The sequence below is a fragment of the Musca domestica genome, unplaced genomic scaffold (genome assembly GCF_030504385.1).
Source record: "Musca domestica strain aabys unplaced genomic scaffold, Musca_domestica.polishedcontigs.V.1.1 15, whole genome shotgun sequence".
Taxonomy (NCBI): domain Eukaryota; kingdom Metazoa; phylum Arthropoda; class Insecta; order Diptera; family Muscidae; genus Musca; species Musca domestica.
The window spans coordinates 17,029,895-17,042,892 of record NW_026712207.1 but is presented as its reverse complement, the minus strand read 5'-3'; the positions used below and the strand labels follow the sequence as shown (position 1 = coordinate 17,042,892).

General features: G+C 33.0%; 3 protein-coding genes across 6 annotated transcripts; 2 read left to right on the top strand and 1 right to left on the bottom strand.

The window, feature by feature from the left end:
• The first annotated feature begins 3,432 nt into the window (after positions 1-3,432).
• Positions 3,433-9,080, top strand: LOC101901566 (tubulin polymerization-promoting protein homolog). 4 transcript variants are annotated; one of them, XM_005178575.4, is made up of 3 exons: positions 3,433-3,607; positions 8,192-8,582; positions 8,649-9,080. In XM_005178575.4, exons 2-3 carry the CDS (start codon positions 8,199-8,201, stop codon positions 8,832-8,834), a joined length of 570 nt encoding a protein of 189 aa, XP_005178632.2. In that variant the 5' UTR covers positions 3,433-3,607; positions 8,192-8,198; the 3' UTR covers positions 8,835-9,080. The 4 variants fall into 4 exon arrangements, with proteins under 4 accessions (XP_005178632.2, XP_058975727.1, XP_058975728.1 ...); XM_059119744.1 differs by lacking the exon at positions 3,433-3,607 and adding an exon at positions 7,025-7,253; XM_059119745.1 differs by lacking the exon at positions 3,433-3,607 and adding an exon at positions 7,084-7,108.
• Positions 9,081-10,349: 1,269 nt separating this feature from the next.
• On the top strand, positions 10,350-11,462 carry LOC101887669 (alcohol dehydrogenase 1). Its single transcript, XM_005178579.4, has 3 exons — positions 10,350-10,551; positions 10,613-11,014; positions 11,075-11,462. Exons 1-3 carry the CDS (start codon positions 10,459-10,461, stop codon positions 11,369-11,371), a joined length of 792 nt encoding a protein of 263 aa, XP_005178636.2. The 5' UTR covers positions 10,350-10,458; the 3' UTR covers positions 11,372-11,462.
• Positions 11,463-11,493: 31 nt separating this feature from the next.
• Positions 11,494-12,874, bottom strand: LOC101893004 (probable tRNA N6-adenosine threonylcarbamoyltransferase). Its single transcript, XM_005178612.4, has 4 exons — positions 12,717-12,874; positions 12,182-12,661; positions 11,912-12,117; positions 11,494-11,826 (listed from the first exon to the last, which is right to left on the bottom strand). Exons 1-4 carry the CDS (start codon positions 12,829-12,831, stop codon positions 11,584-11,586), a joined length of 1,044 nt encoding a protein of 347 aa, XP_005178669.2. The 5' UTR covers positions 12,832-12,874; the 3' UTR covers positions 11,494-11,583.
• Between the last annotated feature and the right edge of the window lie 124 nt (positions 12,875-12,998).

The following is a 12,998-nucleotide window of genomic DNA, read 5'->3' as shown; positions in this document are numbered from 1 at the left end:
TAAGCCTGACCATTTTGCAACAACATTCTCGAATATATTTGGACACTTAAGACCGCTTTTAAGGGACAATAAAGCTGAGATTATCAATGATACCTGTGCCTAAGTCAGTAACAATTACCAATAAGTCCATTACATTGCCGGCAATAATCGATGATAACTGTCTTTCCTTTGAAAGCATTTCTTATTATTCATAGACCTTTTGTGGGATTATCTAACTTTTTTTGCAGGTGCCAAAAAATAGTTTGCTTTTAAATGCATAATTTTCACGGACAAAATTAAATAAAAAGTAACATCAAAGATTCTATCGAAATGTTGAATTACCGTCAAACTCGATAATGATTGATACATTGCACGACCGAAGTCTTTCGTGCAAAGTAAGTGCTTTTATAAATTAGGCTGAAGTCTTTTAATTTTCCTTTCCGAACTATTCTTCTGGGTCTCTCTTTATTTTCTCACAACTGGATTTCTTTTAATGTTTACGCAAAAATAGGTTCAAGCTTGCGTGTTCAACGATGATGAAATAAATGAAATAGTCGGTGCATGTGAGTTATTTATAACATCGTCTCTCCCACAAGAAACAAACAAACAAAAAGTTTAAGAGTTAATTATGTACTAAAAATGACACACAACATTTGCTAGAAGTTGTGTCGCCAATCCGAAAAAAAGGCGGAACATTTTATATTCCCTTCGAGAACAGTAGTTGAAAGGAATAAAAAAATAAAAATCTCACCTTTTTGCAACTTGTTTTAAAGGTTAAAACTCCTCCAACATGAACCCCCGAACGTCCCTAATGAAAATAAATCAGTCACTATTCACTATTCAGGAATAATCAAAAACAAAAACACAAATTTGAACCTATGACCAAAACTACAAGAAACCACAGTTGCCTTAACCATTATTCTCATTCGTCTAGAGACTCATTTGTTTAGGGGCTTAGAACCATAAATCATTCCACATGAAGGCATTCATGTTTACCAGAATGACGTGTGCTTTGGCATAAATTTACATGAAATTATAATTTGAATTAGTCTTCGACAAAAAGGGTGTGAAAAAAGCCAAACAAATCATCCGCCACTCCAATGAGCTCATCACTAACTTTCAAATAAAACGACTCAATCCAAGCAAAAAAAAAAAAACAAGAATTAATAATTCAACCACAATTCGTATTATTTTGGGATCTATTTCAAACTCCAAATACGAAAAAGTACCCCCCTCCATCCCCTATTATTGTGGCTCCCAATATCATCACAATTTTCTTTATGAACTCATTCCAAATAAATGTTGTTTTGAAAATAGCCATAAAAACATTGTTTTGACTGGAGTCTGCACAGAATGATGTACATACAATCATATATACATATGTGTGCACATTTTATCACCAATTCCAAATGTCTTCTCTCTTTTTTGCGAGCTTTCATTCAATAAATAATATGTCAAAGCTTTCCCCTAGAAAACCACTCATTGCCACCAACCATCAGATACGATGTGGCTGTTCTGTTCTGTTGGCCTACTCTGAGTGAAAGAGAATATGGGAGGAAATAAGGTTTTGGTTTTAAGTTCTGAGTATTCTGGCAATTCTTGACAAATGTTTTCTTTTTTTTTTGCGTAGCTTTACAGATAGCCACCGCATAGGGGGAATACATGAAGTCATCGTTACCAAAATATAAAAAGTTTCGAATTGTTTACTACTCTGTATGCTTGACTATTCCCATGCCAATGATGTGTCTTCTTTGACAAAATATTTACAAAAACTAAAATTTCAAAGATTTCAGGTCATGACTTTTTCTTAACGTATATTTAAATACATGAGAAAGTTAAATGATAAAAGGAGAATTAGCGAATCCATCAATGTCCAGAAACCTGTTAAAGCTACACTCATCAGTTTTGAAAGAAATTCACCGAAGTCGTAAAGATATGACAAACAAAGATATAACACTCTAAACACAGATGAATAGACCTTTTACAAACTCAACATAGTAAATATTTGAAACGCTGTAAAAAAACGCTTTTAATTATTTGCTCTTTTGGGGGCTAAAAAAGAACTAATTTTTTTCAACACAAAATTTAAAATTTTTTTACAAATTTACCAGAGACTGGATTCTTGTTCTATGATTTTCTTTCTTTTATATAAGTTTTGTTTTCACATACAGGGTGAGATGAAAAACTGCAACCAACTTCAGACTGCTGTCATTTCTAAGCCACTCGTCTGACAGCTGTTAAAATTATTCCAGTGACAGCTCATTATATTATTTACAAGCGTGCAAAAGCATTTTGGTAAGAATTTTCAAGAAAAAGTTATTCGTGATGGAATTCAAGCGTGATAGTGTGACTTCTTTATATTTGGCTGGAAACACACAAGTGGCTATCGTTAGAAAACTCCAGTTCTGTATTAAAGCCTTGGGGACGCCATCGCACTCAGCACGCGCCACAAAAGACTGGTTATAAAATGAGTTTCTTCTCTTCATTTCCAGCGCACAATGGTCACCAAAATATCCGTATACCAATCCGTTGGACTATTGTGTCTGGAATATTTTGGAAAGCAAGGTTGTCACTAAAAAATACCAAAGTGTCGATCACCTCAAGCATGCCCTTCGGAGGGAATGGGCCAAAATACCGCAGAACAACGGTTTCATTGGCCGTTTGAAGGCTATAATTCATACCAAAGGTGACCAATTCGAACAAACCTAAACTTATTCTAAAATTTTATGCTATTTCCGACATTTTTTGCTTTCATACAATAAAATTTAAAAAAAAGATATAAAAACTATGGAGTTTGACTTTGTTGCGGTTTTTTATCTCACCCTGTATGTATATCAACGATGTACGATCATAAACACTGTAGATTTACAGGGTATAATTTTCTACAACACTTGGAAATCAATATTAGTTTCCCATATATTTGGGAAAGTATTTAAGGAAAGGACAAACTAGGATTCTGGAATTTGAGAACAGTACAAAATTGAATAAAAAATAGAAATCTTCAAAAATTGTAGATTAATATTGGAAAGGGAGGTAAAAAAGCCATAATTTAAACAGATCTTGTATCGAATTAAGATATAAAATTTACAAAATATCGTGAGCAAGTAGAAAATGAAATTGAGGACATATTAAAATATCAATTTTAGCCAGAATCACAAAATCATACACATATTTAAATGGCTAAAAAATGATGTATATATATGTCTATAGTCACATCATAAATAACAAACACAAAATTCCACATTTTTTAATAATTTTCAGATAAAATATTGTAAATACTCTTCATGAGTCGTGGACTCACTCAAAATAGTGCTTCCGCTAAATATACAAATATACATGTTTCTCTCTCCCCCTTTGCCATTTGGCATGAAAAACAAACCATAGAAAAATCTCACTCATTTCTCCAAAATAGCTCGATATAGAATTTGGTGGTCGAGCTTTTGCTGTCCATCAACACGGTTAGTTGTGTATCAACAACAAATCCGCAAAGTAAACCCACCAACAAACAAAGCAGCTACGCGGCTAAATATTTCAAAACAAAAATTATTAAAAACTTAAATACAGTTCAGTAATATTTGGAACTGAAATTAGAACGGAAGGTCGTTGAAAGAAAATAAAACAAATTCATGTGAGTGTACTGAGAATATAAAACAAAAGAAAATATAAAAATAAAAACGAATAAAAGGCAGCATTCAAGAATTAAAATGAATTAAAATAAAAAAATTTAGTTGAGAATCCTGACCTAAATTAACAATTTTTTCTTGAGCTTTAATATGTGGAATTTTTGAAAATTCCGCGTCTATTTTAAGATTTGTGTAAGGGTATTTTCTATTTATTTTAATTTGTTAGTAGGCATTACTACATAAAATTGTGTAATTGTAATTAAAGAAATATAATTCAATAAATTGAACCCCTCCATCTTCTGGGTAATACCTTATTAGGAAATAAGTTTCTGAATCGAATATGTTCCATTATTATTTACAGATCAATAAAGGGCGGGAAGATGAATTGTGAAGTAGGTACTTGTATTCATATCACATCTTTTGTTTGTTTTTGTGGGACATCTGTGGCGCCCAGATCAGAACATCCGTCCTGGCATCAGCACTTGTGCTTTTCAATTTCATTACAACAAAAATAAGAGGGTGGGAAGTCTTCATGGTGAAAGAGTGTCTGTGCCTGTATACCACCAAATGCATGCAGCCACCATGATTGTCGCGATGATGATGATGTTTTGCTTTTATTTACGCATCTGCAAAAATCATTTGTGAATGATGATGAGGATGGGTAACTAAGGGTAAACGTTTTACTTGTGGGATATCATGCGCAATTTTTATGTACACTCATTTCTCCTCCCTTGGGTGCATTTTATGCTATGATGTCATGAACACCCCCAACCTCTTCAAAAGAATTTCTAGGCACCTGCCAGATTCAGAGCTCGCCGTTGTTACCACTGTCGAATTTATTGGAAGTGAAAGTATTTGCTATGCAGAAATTTGAGAGGCTTAGACGGATTTATTTTTTTTCTTCCAAGTGACATTTACAAAAACGAACAGATTTTTAAAGTAAAAGACAAAAAAAAACACTGAGATATTTTAAAGATTAAATTTCCATGTAATTTAAAACTTAGTAGCCCACATTGTCCCTTCAAGAAAACTCCCATGTTGTTGTAAAAATTGTTGTTTTAAATTTTAAGAAAAATGTCCGAATTATTGCAATCGATATTGGGGAGATAAGAATAGATAATATAGTTATCAATAGAACATTATCAATTAGAAATCAATAAACGCTTGAAAAGTATCTTCAAATATGTGTTGGAATATATTCGAGTCATAAAATATTATAATTTAAACTAAAATCCTATTTTTATGACGCATTTAGGATTGCAAATTATTATTTTTATAGAATTATTTAGCAAAAAAGTAAAGCGCAGCAGATTGCCATGAAATCCGCTTTAAAAAACTCATAAGAAAATGTATTACTGACTGTTTTCCTTAAAAGATAATGGTATAATAATCCGATTTGTAATGAGTATTTTTGTTAGGTTCGGTAGAAGAGTATTTAAGTAAAAATATTTTCAATTTGCACATTATAATCGTAAAAGTAACAGGTTTATACATTTTCGGAACCACAGGCTGTGTTTTAATGTTTGCAAATCTTTAAAAACTAAAAAGGAGAACATGATCTATAAAATGTGCTTTCATATCTCAGGTTCGAGAAGACAACCATTAACAAAAGTGTTCAAAATAAAAAAGGTTAAGAATTAATTGGAACCATTTTTCATTAATCTTCATTTTGTAGTTCCAAAAATAAGATCATTAATAATATAATAATATGACATAATAAAACAATTTTTCATTTTTTTTGGTTTGGAAAGAGAACAGCAATTAAAAATTAATTAAAAAAATTCTTTAAGCTGATTACCAACATGTCTAAAAACATTTGCTGGACTTATTGTCCAAATGGCAAAACATTTATTGTCCAAATTACAAAACAGAATCAGCTGTGAATTTTACCGATCCAGCTATCATAACTAATTGTCTGAAATCAGCAAATTCCTATAAGCCTTACAAATAACTCGTTTGTATCGAAGAATGAATAGAATAAGCGAAAGAATTGGCTCCATGTTAAATTTAATGTTAATTTTAAACTCTTTTTCCCAATCGAGTACTTTGATATGATTATTATTAACTCCCGTAATTTAAAGGAAGCCTGCATTTAATATATCCTGAAAAACAACATCCTCGGAAATGTCTGCAATTCATACATTATGTTTTATCATTTAATAGTTCTCTTCTCCTAAACCTCACCAAACCATTCGAGTGATGCCATACAATTGTATGTATATATGTGTATGTGTACATGCCATGACATAATACCTATTTGATTCAATGTTATTGCTCTTAACATTTAAACTAGCGTTGCTAGTAGGCTATTGTTGATGTCAACAAGGGCAAAAAACAGTTTTGTTGAATATAAATGTAAATGTTTGTATGATTTTTCAAATAGAATGAGGAATACGATTTAAATTACAAAACATTCCAACATTTGGTGCACTTCAAAGAAACACTTGCCGTTTCAACTTTTCACCAAATGGTATTCAAAACTTGACCAAGTAAATTTCAGGTAATTCCAAAAACCATGTTTAATGATTTTATAACTTTTCTATAGGTTATACGATTGTATCATTATTTGGCAACATTTTTTAATTGAATTAACCTTGACCCAACCCGGAACAACAAATGAGGGATTACAAAAAAGAAAAAATAATAGCATTCGTTTCCAATTCAGATAAAAATATTTAAATAATTGTTGACATATTTGTACTATAAACATTAGTAGGCACTTGTACACGTATATGTACATGTAATTATTTCCATAAAAATGCTCACACAAAAATATGGCAGAGCACCAACAGTTTGAAACAACATAAAGGGAAATACGAAAAATATTTGGTTTTAATTAAAATCATTTTCTAGAGTATTTATCAACAATCATATGGTCTTGTGAAAAAGTTGTTCCACATATACATATATATGTGAAATGGTACATTTTTTTCAAAAAACACATATAGGGCTACTACACAGAAGTTCGGCTTCGCCATGGGGTACCATTTTATTGGTTATCCTCTACTAATATGCAAACATAAAACGTCGCCAAAATTTATAAGACATTTAACAATAATGTAAAACCTCTCTTGAAATAATAAACATACACTCTTTATCGTGAAAACACTTTTGAACATTTAAAAAGCTATTTATTACTCATGTGCTAATTAAAAGCTGAAAATATTTTTTGTTTAAGTTTGTTTCTCATTTTGATTGATTGCAAAACAATAGCCAAATTTTTGCATTATTTAGAAACCCAAACATCCCCCTATCCCGAAACCCACCTGATAAGATTTTTTTTGTTTTGTGGCCAAACGAACGAAGATCTTTACGGTTGGAATAATACACAAAATAAAAAACAACAAAAACAAAATCTATTATCACTCTGGTGAGATATGAACGACGATATTTAGACAAGTCGTCGTGTATGTAGATTTGATTTCAGTTCTGTTTTGTCCATGATATCATCACCTTAAAACATTCCGGCAACAAAAGTGTTTAAATGCCAATGTGCATTTCTTTCGGTAAATTAAGAAAGTGAAATGTTGGTTTCAACCAAAAATTTCTTCGAATAAATTGGCAATAAATTAGGAATAGATTGCCCAAGTGAATTGAGTTGATAACAACGCTATCTGATTGTATGCAATCTAGTTTTGACTCAAAAAAACGGTACGATAACAATCAAATGCTCAAAACTGAAATACGTGTTGTTCCTGTACTTGTATGAATTGAAAGACGGCACCGATAACACAAAAAAAAACTGATGAAGTTTACATCACGTTTGTTGTTTACAGTTGTAAATCTATTATTGTGTTCGATCATGTTAAATGAAGAATCAAAAAAAGAATTAATTCAATGAAGTACTTAAAGAATATTCATTGGATAATTTATTCTATTTTCATGCATTACAATGTTTGTGAAAAATGACATTTAACGAATTCCAGAAATCTGAAGAAAGTAATTGATTTTGCCAATGCCTAACAACAATGTGCAATAAAAATGCTATACTTAAGATCTGAAGGAAGGACTCCAAAAGCTTGACTTCAACTTGAAATTAAAAAAAATTACTAATATTTTCGAGTGTTTGTTCACTGTTGGTTTTAAATTTCGACAGCAGATCGAATAAGACGATAGGCATATAATTACTATCAAACAGATCACCAAAGGTGAATTAATTTATGCAAACATACATTTTGATAAACCACATTGATTCGACTTTATTTTAAATTCTGACAACGAAATTATCGCTTAAGCAACAATGCATAGTATGTCCGCAAGGGTAGCTGCCTACCACCATAGGTGAGTTGATGTCAAACCAAAACCTAAACAATTCTTACAAAATATATAGGTTCATATTTCTACTACTTAGTGATATTCCAACATCTGTTTGAATAAATAATTCGCAAAGCACTAAATGCCAAGATGTTGAAATCAAAACGGTTAGTTTTCCATTTCAATAAATTTATCTTAAAGTCATAATTACACACCTTTAAGGCGGTTAATGTTAAATTGATTTAAAAACATAGTTATTTATCTAATCTATTATGAAAAAAAGCTATTAACCTTTTACCAAAACTATGAAATAAATTGTTTATTCTAATATTTAGAAACAACATGTCCGAAGAAGCTGCCAACGGTACATCAACCCCATCACCAGCACCACCTACCACAGAGATGGCGGAAATGGCTCTGGAAGAACCCAAGGTCTCATTTCAAGATCAATTCAAAGCCTTCTCAAAATTTGGTGACACTAAATCGGATGGGAAATTGATAACCCTTTCCCAAAGCGACAAATGGATGAAGCAGGCCAAAGTCATAGACAAGAAAATCACTACAACCGACACTGGAATTCACTTCAAGAAATTCAAGGCAATGAAAATCTCATACGGCGACTACAATAAATTCTTGGAGGATTTAGCGAAAACCAAAAAGGTAGAATTACAAGAAATCAAAAACAAAATGGCTTCATGTGGTGCCCCTGGAGTTATACAAGTTTCGGTAATTACAAATGTTGGCTATTGAATGGTATAAATCATAATGTTCCATACTCTATATAATTTACAGGCTGGTAAGGCTGCCTCTGCTGTAGAACGCTTGACAGATACAAGCAAATACACCGGCTCTCACAAAGAGCGTTTCGATGCCAGTGGCAAAGGCAAAGGTATTGCCGGACGTAAAAATATTGTCGATGATTCCGGCTATGTAACAGGCTATCAAAACAAGGACACCTATCCTGAAGGTCAACAATAAGTTGTTGTCGTTGGCAGAAAAGTCTAGAAAACCTTCTTCAAATAGCGAACCAATATTTATAAGTCGAATAACGTTTAAGTAAACCAATTTAACATAAAATTGCATTTGCTATTATTATAAGCTATGTGCGTAGGCATACAAGTTACATAACATTTTCCAGTGTACAGCCATGAATGTGGTAAGATCTTATATAGTTTTTTAAGCTTATGTCCCCACAATAATTTAAATAAATTGTGATAACTGAAATGTAAGGTTTTTTATTTTGCTTATTTTTTTATTCCAAAATCAATTTTTTCCCACACACAAAATAGAAAACCTAAATAAATAAAACCTATGATTCAAATAAAACCAAATATATCTAAAAATTGAGTGTTTCAAACTGATGCTGAATTTTGAAGAATGAATGCAAAATGTTGTCACGCCACAAGCAAAACACATTATAAAAGTCTCCATAATGGCCGTTATCCACAGTCATTTTCTAAGTAATTTTGCATACAAAATCTATTTAGAAACAAAATCTAGCCAATTATGAAATATGTAAACTAATGCTGCTCATAAACTGTGCGCATGCAGGACAGTTTGTACGTTTCTGTCACTTCTGTGTGGAATCAATTAAAAAGAAAGAAAATACCAAACAGCATTACACAAATTTCACATCTCAATGTTTTACATGTAAATTTTGATCAAAAAAGAAATATTTTGTATCCAAAAGTTGGCAACAAGCACTGGACTAACCGTGTCACCTTGTAAATACACCATGATAAACCCCTTTCAATCCAATGGATAAATATTGTCAATATAAACATATTTGAAAAAGGATAACAACTTCTGTTAGTAAAATCAACATTATGAATTTATTTCTGGAATCAAATCTTTAACTATTTATTTTTTGAATAATGGATGAATGGATTTATGAAAATGACTCTTAAATATACAAGAGTCCATTGGCAATTGCAGTTTGGTGTATGGTGATCGGGCCAACGATCGATTGAGGTTCGGTTCGTTGCGGATTGTAGACATATTAGCTAATTATGCCATTGTGCTTCGTTAATGTAACTTTAATAATATTAAAAATTATGAAATAATTATAATTTATAATAATAAAATTATGATGTTGATGATGTTTTTAGTCTCTGCATTGCCACTTTTTATATTCCGCGAAACACTTCTATTATACCCTATTGTTGTAATGCAAAAACTCATTATTTTAGAATTATCGTTTGTTTATCCAACGTAACTATTTCCATTATGTAGTCATACTAACGTCATTGCGAAAACTTTAAACACTTGATTGATTTTCCAATCACAATGAGATCATTACCAAACAGTGAAATCAATATCCTACACTAATAATTACTAAAACAGAACTCATCTACTAACAACTAGTACAGAATATAACAAAAGCATGGATATAGATAAAAAATTGAGTAACAGAGAATTACATGTAGTATTTATGCAAAACCAATCTTCACAGATCGGATTACAGAATCTGAATAATATAAAAAGGCTGCGCGGTGGTCCGACGTGACCACAATCGCAGTGGAACTTGAAGTGGATTAATATAACGTATCTAGCACCAAGAGGCAGCGACTAGAAAACAATAATCAAGAAGATTTCGAAAAAAATGTCATTCAAAGGAAAAAATGCAGTAGTTACAGGAGGAGCAAGTGGAATAGGACTTCAAGTTGTAAAACAGCTACTGCAACATGGAGCAGGGGTACGATTCTAAAACAACATACAACACACAAAACAAATTAAATGTTTATTATTTCACACAGAAAGTGGCAGTCTTAGACATTCAGGATAATTTGGAGGAGATTGTTAGTATGCGGTTGGGCTTCCCATCGCAAAGCATAATTGTCATTAAAATGGATGTGGCCAATCAAAAAGGAATGGAGGCCACATATGAAGAGATTGCAAAAACCTTTGGTCATTTAGACATCGTTGTCAACGTGGCTGGCCTCTTCAATGATCAAGATGTCCAGCGTACAATATTAGTGAATTTGGGAGGAATGATTAATTCGACATTGAACGCATTGAAAATAATGAGCAAAGACCAAGGTGGTAAGGGTGGAATAATTTGCAATATGTCATCTGTTGTAGGCTTGGATCCGATGTTCCTTGTCCCAGTGTATGCTGCCACCAAAGCCGGTATTATAAATTTCACACGTTGTTTAGGAGTAAGAATACATCCAATTACCACAAATATCTTTATTATTATTTTATTATTTCCCCAACAGAAAGACATATTTTTTCAACGAACCGGGGTCAGGATGATAACTGTTTGCCCGGGCGCCACAATCACAGATATGTTTACCAACTTTACTGAGAAGATTTTATTTCCAGAATTGGGCGACGAATCTTATCGCGTTTTGGATCGCTTACATAAGCAAAGTGCTGCGGACGTATCCCGCTGCATACTCACTGCCTTGGAGAAAGAGGAAAACGGTGCCGTTTACATTATTGAAGGTAAACGGCTATTCCCAATGGAAATGAAAAAATATTGGAGAGGTCTAGAAAAAGAACTAAACGAGTAATACCTAGCAATTCAAGTGTTGTAAACATTATTAAAAATGTGTGTGTAACTCCTCTACAGTAATTAATAAAAGACAGTACATACCTTTTAAATATTGTATATAACTTATTGCAAAAGCTTAAATTTGATTAGCTTCCAATTTATCGTCCTTTTATTGTATTTAAATGATTGAAAATGTATTAAGTTATCAACAACAGCAATGTGATATTCGCCCTAATCATCACGCCAGGTTACTAGCACTTCATCAGTACGGTATCTTTGTGTTACAAAGGAGTCTTCGAAGTCCATACGTGTACCCGACTTAAACATCTCTGCCCCAGCATGAGCAATCATCAGACCGTTGTCAATGCAATAACGTTCGTCGGTGGCAAATAATTTGCCACCTCGTTCTTCACACATAATACGCATCATTTCTTGAAGACGTTCATTGCAGCCAACTCCGCCGACAATAAGAACCTAAAAAATCATTTTTTTTTAATTACTTACAAATATGGTTGGTATTTCCTAAACTAAAAAAAAGAATTTTTGTTCCTTCAGTTACCTCATTTGATTCGCAGTGTGCCATAGCTCTTTCTGTTATCTCCACCAACATGGCGAATATCGTTTCTTGTAAAGAGTAGCACAGATCAGCTTTTGTATACTCCGGCTCTTCAGCATCTTCAGCTTTCTTTCTTTTGTTGCGCCTCTTGCTAGGATCTGCTATTTCTTCTATGTGCGACAATAAGCCCGAAAAGCTAACATCCATTCCTACAACAGTATTGATCTTATCGTTATTGTCAATAATAGACATTGGCATGCATTTTCCACCTACCCTTTACTACATACGGTAACTTTACAAATTGTTTTCCCTCTTTGGCCAATTGTTCTATATTGTAGCCCGGACTTGGATCATTGGACAACTTAATTATTCGGGCAAATCTATCCAAACAGTTACCAACGGCAATGTCAATTGTCTCACCAAAGATGCGATAGCGTTTGTTTGAATAAGCAATCACTTGGGTATTACCGCCACTTACATATAATACTATTGGGTTTTTGGCATTCGTTATTTGACGGCCCATTTCAATGTGTCCTATGCAGTGATTCACACCCAACAATGGTTTTTCCCACAGCAGTGACAATGTACGGGCCACTATGGCGCCCACCATTAATGGTGGTGCCATTCCCGGCCCTTTAGTATAGCAAATCACATCGAGCTCATGTGAGTCAATTTTTGCTTCCTTGAGAGCGGCCTTTACTAAACCAATGATTTGATCACGATGGTGCTTGGCTGTTTCTTTTGGCAGAAAACCTAACACAAGATATTTTAGTTATGCGATGTTATTGAGCGCCAAAGGATTAATTACCTTCTCCTGGTGGTGTAATGTACGTCTTGCGGACATTTGCCAATACCTCACCATCTCTTATGATTCCAATTCCTATTTTGTTAGCACTGCCTTCAATTCCCAGAGAGCATACCATCTTCAGGCCTTTGTTAGAGGTGGCAAATAATCGATGTCAATGTCGATAGTATCAACACTTTATTTTTCAGTCGATTTATATATTTTTATTCTATTGTCTTGTCAAATTAAACTGCATAGGAAAAAGGTTCCCATCTCTGATTTGAGAATGGGTGTTCTGTTCCAGAA

Excerpts from the sequence above, each read along its gene's own strand:
- LOC101887669 (XM_005178579.4), top strand. The coding sequence starts at position 10,459 with ATGTCATTCAAAGGAAAAAATGCAGTAGTTACAGGAGGAGCAAGTGGA. Across the intron at positions 10,552-10,612 it reads TACTGCAACATGGAGCAGGG|AAAGTGGCAGTCTTAGACAT; the intron begins GTACGATTCTAA and ends TATTTCACACAG. Across the intron at positions 11,015-11,074 it reads ATTTCACACGTTGTTTAGGA|AAAGACATATTTTTTCAACG; the intron begins GTAAGAATACAT and ends TTTCCCCAACAG.
- LOC101901566 (XM_005178574.4), top strand. The coding sequence starts at position 7,843 with ATGCATAGTATGTCCGCAAGGGTAGCTGCCTACCACCATAG. Across the intron at positions 7,884-8,191 it reads GTAGCTGCCTACCACCATAG|AAACAACATGTCCGAAGAAG; the intron begins GTGAGTTGATGT and ends TCTAATATTTAG. Across the intron at positions 8,583-8,648 it reads CTGGAGTTATACAAGTTTCG|GCTGGTAAGGCTGCCTCTGC; the intron begins GTAATTACAAAT and ends TATAATTTACAG.
- LOC101893004 (XM_005178612.4), bottom strand. The coding sequence starts at position 12,831 with ATGGTATGCTCTCTGGGAATTGAAGGCAGTGCTAACAAAATAGGAATT. Across the intron at positions 12,662-12,716 it reads CATTACACCACCAGGAGAAG|GTTTTCTGCCAAAAGAAACA; the intron begins GTAATTAATCCT and ends ATCTTGTGTTAG. Across the intron at positions 12,118-12,181 it reads GTTACCGTATGTAGTAAAGG|GAATGGATGTTAGCTTTTCG; the intron begins GTAGGTGGAAAA and ends ATACTGTTGTAG.